The sequence below is a fragment of the Urocitellus parryii genome, chromosome 6 (genome assembly GCF_045843805.1).
Source record: "Urocitellus parryii isolate mUroPar1 chromosome 6, mUroPar1.hap1, whole genome shotgun sequence".
In the NCBI taxonomy this organism is placed as follows: Eukaryota; Metazoa; Chordata; class Mammalia; order Rodentia; family Sciuridae; genus Urocitellus; species Urocitellus parryii.
The window spans coordinates 116,484,649-116,499,206 of record NC_135536.1 but is presented as its reverse complement, the minus strand read 5'-3'; the positions used below and the strand labels follow the sequence as shown (position 1 = coordinate 116,499,206).

Below are 14,558 nucleotides of genomic sequence, written 5' to 3'. Positions count from 1 at the left end.
CATTGTGGTATATGCCTAATCCCAGTGGCTCAGGAAGCTGAGGCAGGAGAATACCAAGTTCAAAGATAGCTTCAGCAACTTAGCAAGGCCCTAAGCAACTTAGCAAGACCCTGTCTCAAAAAAAAAAAAAAAAAAAAAAAAACGGGATAGGGATGGGGCTCAATGGTTAAGCACCCCTGGGTTCAATCCCCAGTACCAAAAACTACTAGCTTCTTCCATACAGAACTGAACAAGCCCTAACATAGTACTATACCCTTGGTATATAAATGCAAAGTTGATATTTGTTAAATGTTCTTTTATCAATTAAATGAAAACTCCAAGAAAATGCTTTTATTTAGATTTATCCTCTATAAAAATATGATTTTCAAGCAAATCACTTAATAAAACTTACCTGCTACTGTCAGCTTGGCTGTTCTGCTGACAATAGTTCCAAGACTATCAACAGTGGCCACACACTGATAATAGCCTTCATCAGGTTTATTGTGTTTGGAATGCACCACATTGCTGATAAATAAAGATCCATCTGGAAGAAGCTGGCGTCGATCATCTGATACTAAGTTTAAGAAAGTTCCATCTTTTTTCCATTCGATTTTTGGAGAAGGCTCAGAGTATGCTGAACAATTTAATATAACAGAGGAGCCTCTAACCGAGAGTGTATCCACTGGTTCCACCAGAAAATAAAATGGAGTGAATGTTCGAATGCTGGCACCTACAAGAATAAAGAAAAAGAACAAATTAGGCAAAACTTCCTCCTACCACTTCTGTAAGAAACTAAAATATGTTCACAAATTATTTCTAAGCACTTATGTTCTTTAGGTATGATACATAAATATAATCACTTTACTCTGAATATCTAATAAGCAAAATTTACTTCTTATTAGCAAAGTCGAATTTGACTCATTTAGAACATCAAAAAAGAAAACCTTCTATTTGAGATAAGTCTTCTTAGATGATGTAGTTTTTATTTCAAACTCCACAATAGACTTATAAATATTTAAAATTGCTGTATGCAAAGTGAAATTTTCTATAGAACATGAAGCAGAAAATTGAAACAATTCTTTGTTAAGCTTTTTATGTTTACTGACTGCCTATATTCTGTTCACAAATTCACTATTTATAGCTCTTCTGCATTTTTCTAATAGATTATTTATTCTATTGAATTAAAAGCAAACTTTCGGGCTGGAGTTGTAGCTCTGTGGTTGAGCAGTTGCCTAGCATGTGTGAAGCACTGGGTTTGATTCTCAGCACCACATATAAATAAATAAAATAAAGGTCCATCAACAACTTTAAAAAATTTTTTAAAAAGCAATCTTTGATCATGGTTATCACGTTTTGAGAATATCCTTTTTCTATTTGGCCTTCCAATTTTTCTTATAAGAAAATAAAAAATTATAAACTACATAAAATTAAATCTGATAAATTACAAAGGTCTTTATCCCAAGATTATAAAAAATTTTAGTCTTGCTTTTGTTCTCTTAATTTTGCTGTTTCATTTTCTACATTTAATTTTCATCTAGAATTCACTTTGATGTAAAGAACACAGGAGAAATCAGAAATTTTTCTAAGTGTCTGGTCAATTCTTTAAACATGGGAAGAACAAAATTTAAAGAAAACATTTATTACAAACTTTATCTCAGGGAAAGCTTTCCAACTTAGAGCTTTACCTCTTTCCTTAAAACACACACACACACACACACACACACACAAAAAAAAAAAAAAAAAAAAAAAAAAAAAAAAAAAACCTCTTGCTGATTACCTTGCCTATAAATAGCTCAAATCATAATCAGGTTTCTTCATCAGAGAAGTCTAGTCCAAAAAATGACAGTAAGACTGTTTCTCAAATACATAAACACATCCCTTACTTATAATTTACATTATGAATTTAAGAATGGCACTGATTTTGAACTATAAAATGAGTGATTAGTTCTAAAAAGTATGAAATACAGTGGCAGAAGGAATGATATTCAATTATTTAATATTCAATTGCTTATAGCAATAAGCAAATATCAATTCCAAATCCAATCACTTAGCACTCCACCTCCAAACATTACAAAGGGATGTTAGAAAAGAATTTCACATCTCCATCCCCATTTTATGACTATGAAATACATTTCTCAAGTCCAAAACTCTTGAAAAAATGAGCTTAAGAATTTTTTTCAAAAGTAACCTGCATTATTTTCTTTCTTATTACTATTAAAATTTTTATATTGCATTAATATACTAATACTCGTGTAAAATAAATAAAAATGTAAGCAAAGGGGAAGTACAATATCATAGCTTAAATTATGGTTCTTTTTCTTTCCTGTATAACTATTACATCTTTATAATGACACCTGAATTTAAATACAGGAACTTAAAAGAAATAAATGTATTAGGTTGGCAGTCAAATGTGCAAATTAACTATTTCAAATATTTTATTACAGATACTAATAAACAAAACCCCAAACTTTTTTTAAAATTCAAACTTTTTGCCACTTAAAATACCAAATATAAAATACCAATATATATATATATCAATTTAAACATATTATAGTTTAACATTCTGCCTTGCTTTGATTTTTTCATTTTAAAAATCCATATCCATTAAAAAGCAACTTGAACAAAAAACTACATATAGTCAAAAAATAAGGTAAAATTGTATTCATAGGGAAGCTTATAAAATGCCTTTGAAAATAAGGGCATTTCACAGGCTGAGATTGTGGCTCAGTGACGGAGCGCTTGCCTAGTGTGTATGAAGCACTGGGTTTGATTCTCAGCTCCACATAAAAATAAATAGTTGCCTGTTGACAACTAAAAAAATATTAGAAAGAAAGGCATTTCAAATTTTTACCAAAAATATTCATTCTATATTATTTAGAATACATAGCATTACTTAAATATTTATGGATATCATTTTTGTATTTTATTGCTCTAGTAGGATGCCAGTGATCTAAGATACTCTCTCTTTGCTTAAAACCTATCAAAAGGTTTACCACTGCCTTTTATGTGAAAGTCTAAAGAAACTCCTTAAGTGGACCTCCACTATGTGACCTGGCCTCTGCCCATCTCCTGCCCCCTTGCCATCACTCACTCTCCTACTGGTCCTCCTCAAGCTTTTGTCCCCTTTGCACCAACTAGTCCTGCCACTACCTTTCTCTCCAGTCAACACCTTGGCTTCCTTCGGGCTCAGCTTAAACATAATTTTCCCTGAAATGCTGTCTATCCCTAATGCCCAGAAAGATTGGTTTACCCTATTACACACAAGTATAGCATATCCTTTATCCACACAGCACCTCAAATGTTCTTAATCTTTAAACAGTAACAACATATTTGTTAAGGCAGAGAGGTTCTGAAACTTTCTTAGCTCCTGGTGCTTATTTTCTCAGTACATTTGTTCACAAATTCCCTAGGCCAAAAGGAAAATCTAACAGTTCCATTTATTTAATATTTAGGTGTTACTATAGTGACCCAGCCACATCAATGTTCATAGCAGCTCAATTCACAATAACTAAACTATGGAACCAGCCTAAGTATGCTTCAACAGATGAGTGGGAAAAAAATATGGTGTATATATATATACATATACATACACAAGGGTATACTACTCATCCATAAAAATAAATGAAATTATGGGATTTGCCTGTAAATGGATGGAACTAGAAACTATCATGCCAAGTTAAATAAGCTAATCCCCCAAAACCAAAGGCCAAATGTTCTCTCTAATATGTGGATCCTAGCTCACAATAAGGAGGTGAGGGAGGAGAGATAGGGAAAAATAGAAGTACTCTGGATTAGACAAAGGGGAATGAAGGGAATTGGGGGGGGGCAATAGGAATAGGAAAGACAGTAGAATGAATTGGACACTACTTTCCTATGTGATTACATGACCAATGTGATTCTACAATATGTACAACCAAAAGAATGAGAAGTTATACTCCATATATGTATAATATGACAAAATACATTCTGTTGTCATGTATAATTAATAAGAATTTTAAAAATGAAAAAAGTTAAGGGCATACAAATGATAAGTATTTCTGTCCTAACAAGTTAGTAGTAACCTTCTGAAAAAATAATACACATTAACTGAAAAAAACTCTAATTTCATTTTTTAATAACCACAATCAGTTATTATGGGATATATGCACCTATTGGGCATTACACATCTTCTCAAATTTAGGAATTATTTTAGATACTGCCACATACATTTCCTATTCCACAATGATTTCTACATGGCACTTTCTTTTTATCACAGCAAAAACTAAAAGCCCAATTTCACAAAGAATCACAGTAATGAAATGAAAGTGGGAAAACAGAATATTCAAAGCATCTTTCAGTGTGCAACAGATGTTGCTGTTTCCATAGGAAGTATGAATTATGCCTGGAAGTTCTCTGAGGTACCCCAGGGTATCTTAGGGTATAGTTTGTGAACTACAGGCTAGAGGTCTATCTTTTTGCACTGTTTTATTCAACCATATTTCAGTATCTACCTAACACAGTGGATGATAACAACCTCTAGATTATATAACCAGATAATTTCTAAAAACTTTACTAGTCAAAGTATTAGTAAGATCACAGGTTCCGTTCTAACACTAGCCAATTAGTATCACTCTCTCCTGTGCTAAGATTTAAGAATGAACAAAGTTTTTATAAATTCTGGTGAGTTTTTAAAAAATTATATGGAAGAGCTAGGCTCCATGGTGCATGTCTGTAATCCCAGCAACTCAGAAGTGGAGGACAGGAAGATTCCAAGTTCAAGGCCAACCTTGGCAACTTAGAGAAACCCTGACTCAAAATAAAAATTTTAAAAAGGCTGGAAGTGTATCTCAGTAGTACAGCACTCCTGGGTTAACACACATATACACACACATAGTAAAAGAAAGCCAAGAAAAGCCAAAATACTTTTATAGAACAAAGTAACGGACTTCATTCATCAGTTAACAATATTTATAAAATATAAATATTTTGTAACTAAGCCATTATGGTTCTTAAACAGGGGATTAAAAAAAAAGTCATGAAATCGGCTATAAAGCCTAAAAACAGAGAAGTACATATCTTAAAATGCATTGTGCAATAGAGATGACATTTTAAATCAACCGGAGAAAAGAATGAACTATTCCATAAATGTTATCAGGACAACTGTTATCCTAGTCATATGGGGAAAAAATGAGATACATACAACAGATAATAGTCAACATTTATGTTTCCATGTACCAGATACTATCCGAAACACTCATCTTCCCTATTTTCCAATCTTGTAAATTCATTTCAGCTTCGTTACGACCTGAGGAGATAGATCTTACTGTCATTCCCATTCAGGAAAGGAAAATTAAAGCACAAAAATGCTAAGTAACTTGTGGAAGGTCACATGGGTAACAACAGAACCAGAGTCTGTGATCTCAACCACTACACTTTAATGCCACTGAATACAAAAATAAAAATGCATTCCAGGCATATAAAAAAACAGGTAATAAGAATCTTTGAAGATATTTTAGGAAAACAGAAGCACAGTCCTGGAATTAGACAACCTTTTAAATCAAAACATAACAGCTCAGAGTTAGGAAAGAAAAAACAGATGAGCTTCACTTTCCTGCATTTAAAACACAATGCATACACTTTTTTAATGGCAAAATACGGAAACAAAGCAGACAAAAAATGAACTGGAGAAAAAAAAAACTATCACCTACAACAGAAAAGGAGTTTAGAAGTTTAAACCACTCAATAGAAAAATGGCTAAGACTATATTTCAGTAAGTCTTTATTTACAAATATATGTGGTAGGATGGATATGATCCATCAACTATAGTTCAATGATCCCACCTGCCTTAGAATATTATGCAACAAAAAATGAGCTGTATTTCTGTTGATCTGGAATGAGTTTTGTGATAAACAAAAAAAATGCCAACGAATATAAATTATACGATGTCATATGCATATCATTATGTGAGCATTGGGGTAAGTAGGAAGTGTATATCGGATTGTCAACACAGATTACTGGAAGGGGAAAAATAGAAAGGGATTAAAAAAATCTCCTTTTTTGCATATAAAATAATCTCATGATAAAAATCAGTTTGTTAGACAATCCTTTCTTGGGAACAGAGGATTATTTTTTAAAAGATCTATTACTATTTTTTTAACCACTTTTTGTTTGTCATAGTAGGAGGGTTATAGATGCTGCCAAGCTGACTTCATATAAAAACTGTCCTTTGTTTCTCACCAGGGTCCAGATTTCCCATCCACGTAGGTTTGCTTAATATTAGTTTATTATGGCCAGAGTCACTGGACAAATTATTCTGAAATAAGCTTAATGATCTTTGTCTGCTATCTTCTATATTCCCAAGTCTCTGCAAATTTCTCACTTCTTAATGGAGTAGCTCACTTCTTGATAGATTAGTCCTCACTTTTTGATAGAATACTTCACACCTCTTGATAGAATTCCATCTTCTAAAAGTAAAATAACCACAGGGAACTTGTTTCAGTTGTAAACCCCTTCCTCCAAATATCAACAAATCACCATCACTCACTATATATCTTAATTATGTGGCCAATAATAATTCTAAAATTTATTGTACACCAAGTAAAAATATAACATATGGTTTTGAATACCAGCAGAAATAAAGTATATCTGTCCTATTAGCCAAAGAGGTTTGAAATTTAACAACAAAAATGCAGAGAAAGAAAAGCATTTTTGTACACCTACAAATGAAAGCACTGTTTAATGTTCTTCAGTATAAGAAAATTACCTCTTTATTATAACTAAGAGGTCTTCATATTTCTTCTGACATTCCATCCCATCCAGTCTCTAAATGCTATAGTTCATGTGTCCTAATCCTTTAGTATCTACTATCACAAGTTCTCAATTTATACTTAAAGTTGAAAAACTGGAAAAATTAAAATAATTTAACATTCAAAGAGCTCAACTAAATGCATTCATGTTATCGATTACTCGCAGACAACACTGAAGAGTTGACAAATTATCTGCCACTTTGCTATATAAAAATTAGTGTTCCTTGCTCCAGAGCTCAGCATCTCTCTGCTCTCTACAACTAATCCCTTTGAAGACTGAATCTACCTCCAACACTCATCTTCCCTATTTTCCAATCTTGTAAAACATCTCCCCTGGGGGGAAAATATATAATTAATCATTAATATTGTTAGATCACTGTGTTGAATAAACGCATAGTTTTTTTTAATAATACTCTTGTTTTTTTTTGGGGGGGGAGAGAGAGAGAGAGAGAGAGAGAGAGAGAGAGAGAGAGAGAGAATTTTTTTAATATTTATTTTTTAGTTTTTGGTGGACATAACATCTTTTTTTATATTTTATTTGTATGTGGTGCTTAGGATCAAACCCAGCGCCCTGCGCATGCCAGGCGAGTGCGCTACCACTTGAGCCACATCCCCAGCCCCAGCCCCAAAACACATAGTTTTTAAAAAACTTTGTGGTATACAAAGTATACCATAAAAACAGTGAATAAAAGCTGGATCTGAAATACTTGCTCAGCATCATAATGTCCTCTAGAGAAATTCAATTTCTGCAGGATGACAATTTTAAACTTTGATATGTTTCCATTTACAGCATCTACTTCCTAATCATTCCCCCAAATTAAAAAAAAAAAATCTGAATTCATTTATTCAACAAACATTATAAATAACAGTGCTTTCCTTTTCTTTAACATTTAGTCTTTCTCCTCTTCTCCTTCACCCCCATGAGAAGGAAAGAAAAGGAAAGGGAGGAAGAAAATAAGAAGAAAGGAAGAGAGAAAAAAACACAGATACAGTGATATGGGGAAAAAATGAGAAAGTGAAGTCAGACAGACATGGTTTTGAATCCTAGCTCTGCTATGCTAGTTATTTTATTTCTGTGTCTATAATTTTCTTCCCTATCAAACAGGAATAATTATGCCACCTTTCAAAAAATTTTCTGTAAAGGTGACTGGGGATATGTATAAAGCTCCTGTGACACTGTTTGGCAGGTCTTCAGCAAACAGTAACTACTCATAGTACAAAAGCCTACAATATCTCCCCAAAACTGCCAACAATCTAGGACCTTAGTTTTAATCAATCATATTTTGGAAATTATATGCATAAAATAATATGGACCTTATTTTACATTTTCAATCCCATTCTGACAATTGTTACATATAAAATTGTGGTTTTAAAATTTTGCTTTCAATTGATACACTAAAACATTAAAATTATACATATTATTGGGATATCATGTTATGTTTTACATGTATGTACATTGCTTAATGTATACATCAGGTTAAACAGTTATCTCCTAAAACATCTGTAATTTCTTTGTGGTGAAAACTTCCAAAATCCTTTCTTCTAGTACATTATTGCTAGGTATAGTCATCCTACTGTACTGTACAACAACACATCAGAACTTCTTGCTCTTATCTTGGTATCCATTGATCAATATTTTCCCATCCCCTCAATACCATTCCCGCCTCTGGTAAACCATCATTCTACTCTCAACTTCCCTGAAATTAGTTTTAGAGTCCACATATGAAATCAGTTTTAGAGTCCACATATTTAGTTGTTCATGGACCTTTATTTTATTTACTTATTTATATGTGGTGCTTGATAATCAAACCCAGTACATCCTCACACATGCTAGGCAAGTGCTCTACCGCTGAACTACAACTCCAGCCCCTCTATCTGTTTCTTTTTACCCTTCTAGAATGTTTTTGGTTCGTACTATATTTCTGTTTAGACAGCACAGGACCAGACCATGTTATCCTCCATTAACATACTTTAACATTCTTTTTTTTAATTGGTTGTTCAAAACATTACAAGGCTCATGACATATCATCTTTCATACATTTGATTCAAGTGGGTTATGAACTCCCATTTTTACCCCAAATACAAATTGCAGAATCACATCGGTTACACATCCACATTTTTACATACTGCCATACTAGTGTCTGTTGTATTCTGCTGCCTTTCCTATCCCCTACTATCCCCCCTCCCCTCCCCTCCCATCTTCCCTCTCTACCCCATCTACATTCTTTAAAAAAGACAGTTGCACTATTCTGCAAACGGTAAAAATTAACAGAATTTTGATGGCAGATATAAGGGATCAAAACAAAGTTCTCTCCTTAGATGTTACATGTAAATAATTGGTCTTCTACAATAAACAGAAATTAAGTAATTTTTAAGCAACTATCAGCATGCTATCTTTAATACCTACTCAAAAATATCTATTTAGAAACAAAGCATTTTAGAAATTTTTAGTTAAAAGTTGCCATAATAATTGACTAATAATAAAGAGAAAGAGTAGTCACATGATTTGAGTGTCACCCACAAACTACTTATTAATATAAAGGGAGGAACTAACTGTACCTTTACTATGGACAGATCTGGAGTCACATGATTTGAGTGTCACCCACAAACTATTTATTAATTATAAAGGGAGGAACTAACTGTACCTTTACTATGGACAGATCTGGAAATTATCATCTTAACTAAGGGATCAAATTCAGTATTACCAAGTAGTAGAACAACCTGGCATCACATATGTACTGGTGTGATGTAATAAGAAGCATGTGGTATTTTTTGCTAAGTGCCTAGCCTAAATCTAAGCAAGAAGAAATAATTACACAAATTTGAAATTGAGGCATTCTACAAGACAACTCCTTTCAACTCTTTAAAAAATAAAGTCATTATCATAAAAACAAACAAAAGCAAGAGGATTGTACTACATGAAAATCGACTCACAGAAACATAACAAATCAATAAGCCAACCATTACTGGATTCTGGAGTGCAAAAAAAAAATGGGGGAATATCAGTGATTTTAAATTTTGAGTATATTATATAATATTATTAATTTTAATTTCCTAGATGTGATTAACAATAGTATTGTCCTATAGGAAAATGCCCTTATTTCTATATATTTCTGTAATATTAAAAATGTTAAAAGAAAATACTGTTGGGTTATTGACTTTCTAAGCTATGGCAATATACCAGAAACTGCAACATGTTGCATATTCTCTTAGGAATAAAGACTCAAGAAAATTCTACCTCCATCCAGAAATGTTACAACTCATAAACTTAATACTCTGGGTATAACTGATTTTTATGTAAATTTATACCACATTTCCATATAACTAAAGATTTACAAATTAATAACAAGATACATTTTAAGAAAAATATTCCAAATTTTTCATTTCCAAATAACAATCTATTGACTACCAAATATTTGAAGAGATATTTTGTTTATATGACAATAAACGTAACATCTTTATTTTTTAATAAGAACATAATTTATTCTACCATGCTATAAATAAGACCTATTACTTTATTTTTCTATATCAAAATTAACCATTACTGCCGGGCATGGTGGCACACACCTGTAATCTCAGCGGCTCAGGATCCCAAGTTCAAAGCCAACCTCAGCAAAAGCCAGGTGTTAAGTAACTCCTCGAGACCCTATCTCTAAATAAAACACAAAATGGGGCTGCGAATGTGGCTCAGTAGTCAAGTGCCCTGAGTTTAATCCCCAGTACTCAAAAAAAAAAAAAATTAACCATTACTTCTCATTGCTATTTCAAAAGTGTACCTCTAGTTACCACATCTGTAGCTCAGGGAAACTAGATAAAATAAACTAAGAATTAATTAAGTAGATTAAGAAGCTCTGAAGGGCTGGGGATGTGGCTCAAGCGGTAGGGCGCTCGCCTGGCATGCATGCGGCCCGGGTTCGATCCTCAGCACCACATACAAAGATGTTGTGTCTGCCGAAAACTAAACAATAAATATTTTAAAAAATTCTCTCTCTCTCTCCTCTCTCCTCTCTCCTCTCTCTTCTCTCTCTCTCTCTCTCTCTCTCTCTCTCTCTCTCTCTCTCTCACTCTCTCTTAAAAAAAAGAAAAAAAAAAGAAGCTCTGAATAGGGGCTGTGGATATGGCTCACTGGTAAAGCATGTCTAAGACCCTGGACTTGACCCCCAGCACCATAAGGAAAAAAACAAAAAAAAAAGCTCTGAACAATAATCTAATTACCAAAGATCACTAGGTCCAAAAAGGTACTTTACATTTTTAGAGAATAGACTTTTAAGATTTCTAGATTTGAAGGGATCTTTAAAATACCTGAAAAAAATCAACATAAAGAAGGCAGTTTGGCTTATAGTTTCAGTGTATGGTCTGTCAAGCATACACTGAAACTTAACACTTAACAGTGTTAAGCACTGTTGTTTTTGAGTCTGTGGTAAGGCAGAACATTGGTCAAGGACAATGTGATGGAATATTGCTGTTTACTTCATGACAGGAAGGGGTGATGAGAGGGAGGGAGAAAGGGGGAGGGAGAAAAAGAAAAAGGGGTTGGGGGAGAGGCTGGAAACAAAAATATGTCCTTCAAAGACAGGACTCCAATGTTGTACTTCCTCCAACTAGGCTACACCTCCTGAAGTTTCCATCACCTCCCAATAACACCACCAGCTAGGGACCAAGCCTTTAACACCTGATCCTTTTGGAGATATTCCAGATTCATACTATAATATGAGTACTATATGTTAAGCACTTAGGCTAAGACAAGATACTTAGTACCTGCCCTCAGAATGCCTAAAGTAGAAGAAACACACAATGATACAATGCAAACAACCACAGAATAGTGTGGTAGGAGCCATGACAGGATGTATACAAGGTGCGGAGAGAGTGCCTAGAGAGTGAAAGATGACATGCCCACAAACTGATGGGAAACCTGAGGATTAAGTAGGAATAAGCCAGTGAAGAAACAGAACACAGCCTCTTAGAGAAAAGAGCAAAGACAGAAGCCTAGAAACAATCGACAGCAGCTAAAGTGCCAAGTACACATGAAGTTACACATGAAATTAAGAAGTTTGGAAGTTAAGGAGGTTGGCTATGACTTTGAAGGGCTTTAAGATGAAAAGTGAAGATCACATTTACTATTTATTAAATGGATCATTCTTTCTGCAAAATTAGTTTGACAATGACAAGACTAGAAATAGTAAAACTGGTTAGGATGTCATGCAGTACTCTGATGAAGACCTGTTTGGCAAAGTAGCAATAGAGACTAAGAAATGGGCAGATCTGATAAAGTTTTAGGGTGGAATCAATAAGCACTGGAGACCAGATAAAGGTAAAAATGAGGGTGAGAATAAATGTGGAGAGAGGGCAATGGAGGAGTCAAAGATGACAGACAAGTTTATGGCTTTTACAGTAGCTGAAATAGTCATGCCAATCAACGAGGAAGAGGACACAGTAAGGGAGATCTTGTGTTGCTAAAACATGGGGATTTCAAGTGACATGCATAGACAGGAACTCAGAAGAGATTCAGGATGAAGACACATGTCAAAACTGAAGTGCGCGGAAAAATGAGACCAAGTTTTGTACAATACCAGCATATAAGAGATAGACAAAGAAAGAAACACCTGCAAAAGTCACAGAGGACAGAGAACATGGGAACATGGCATCCCAAAAGCCAAGGAAATGTTTCAAGGAGGATAAAGTGCTGAGAGTAAATATGACTGGGCCTCCATTCAACAGATACATACTGAGAAGATCACTGATGGTCTACACAAAAACAGCTTGAGTAGAATGGGGTGAGAATGGAGAGAGCACTAAAATGGGGAAACTGGATCACTGCACTGCACTGAAAACCCACTGGTGGTTATCACTGCATTTAAAGTTCAATTATGAGAATGTGGTTTTATCAAGTAGAAAGGAAAATAAAAGAGACATTTAAAATGGAATATTTCTAGGCAGATGAGATGAAAGTGACAATGAAGTAGTAGGATTAAAGACATGAGTAAATAGTGATCTATGGGAATTACAAAAGAAAAGAGAAGAAATAAACAGGAGTAAACTGAAATGGGTAAAAATGGCACAAGTACAATGCCAGAAACCAGGAATGACTAAAGACTATGGTGAGACCGGTATATTACTTAATATTTCAGCTTCACTGAGCAATGCCAAATGATGAAGGAATAGTTGTAGAAGCTGATGTTTGAACTGGCATGAATGAGAAGTCACTGGAGATAAGTAAAAAAAAAAAAATGATATTGGAAAAGGAAGCCAAGTAAACACTCAAATTATCCAGAACAAGGCAGACTTGGAATGGAAAGGAAGATTGTTAAATAAGATCCAAAATTTTTAGTGAACAAAAGTGAAATGTAAGTATAAATAGTGAACAAGAGAAGTACAGAATAATAGAATTCAGTGTCCCACACCTTGGAAGACCAATAATTTTTAAAGAGAGTAACTAGTTCACATTTTTTAAAGCTATTTTTCCATTATTCTTCAACAATCAGCTATCTTCTAGAGAGTTAATACTGCTCTAAATATCTCTGAGAGTACTTTCCTCGTGGAAAACAAGTGTTACAGATCTTATTCAAGTACACTACCATATGTCTACAAATTGTTACCAAGTTCAACTAAGAAAATCTGAATAAAGATGCATTAATTTTCAAACACAAACAGCACACGAATAATTTATTGAAAATTTCTGCCATCATCAGCTTCACTAACAAATAATATTTATGAAATTCCACAGGACAGCCTAATAACAAATATATGCAAAAGAGAACACAACACTGAGAATCCTTAATAATGAATCTTATGCTAGTAAAGTTGTTTTCAGCAAACAATGCTGTGCATGCACAAGCTCTCAATGCAAAATAAACAAGACATTTCAGGACCAATCCGAGTTCTAGAATTCTATTCAACTGTATATTTATTTACTGATGTAAATAAATTGAATTCAAAATCTGGCTAACTGAATCTTGCATTAGTGATATTAAATCACAGACAGTTTTCATTCACTGAGCTCTTAATCACTTAACACATCTCCAATATAAAATGACCTTGGAAGAAAAAAGAAGAGAAGGAAAAACCTCTAAAATATTGGAAAGATGTTAACAGTATCTAAAAGATAGGACACCGATTCCAGTATACTCACATGAAGTCATATACCTAATAACCAAAAGCTGTTGTAAATGCAACTCTGGGAGTAAAATAAGACTTCCCACATGGCTGCATGTCATCTTCACAAAGATGTATCATTAGTTACTAAAATGAAATGCAAATGGCCCTTAATAATTTAAAAATATGTTTAATCTCATAAAAGAAATGCAAATTAAAACTATATTAAGATATAATTTCTCACCTATCATACTGGCAAAAATCCAAATAACAACATACTCTATAGGCAAAATGTAGCAAAATAGGCTTGGAAATTTTGCATTTTGAAAATGTAAAATGGCTTAGTTATTAGAGAAGAAAATTTGCAAAATCTAGCACAATCTTATATGCATTTACCCCTTGACTTAGCAATCCCAAATAATAACAAATATTATTTGTTAGTGAAGCTGCTGATGGCAATCTTTGAATTTATACAATGGTACACTGGCTAAAATACAAAAATAAGTACAAGCAAAGCTCTTTTACTACAGCACTACTTATAGTAACAGCCTGGAAAACACCCTGATGTCCATCAGATAGGGACATGTTGAATAAGTTACAGTACACTGACACAATGAGATACTATGCTGTTGTAATCAGGACCACACAATAGCTTTATATTTTGTAAGAAGTGATCTCTAGAATAACTTAAGTGAGTCGAAT

At 33.6% G+C, this 14,558-nt stretch overlaps 1 protein-coding gene across 4 annotated transcripts in view; it reads right to left on the bottom strand.

Moving 5' to 3' along the window:
* The window catches only part of Neo1 (neogenin 1), a 222,775-nt gene that overhangs the window by 151,654 nt on the left and 56,563 nt on the right, over nt 1–14,558 (bottom strand). For all 4 annotated transcript variants that reach the window (XM_026387761.2, XM_026387763.2, XM_026387762.2 and 1 more), the window contains exon 2: nt 392–709. In XM_026387761.2, the coding sequence (XP_026243546.1) occupies nt 392–709 (318 nt within the window). The remainder of the gene's footprint in view (nt 1–391; nt 710–14,558) is intronic.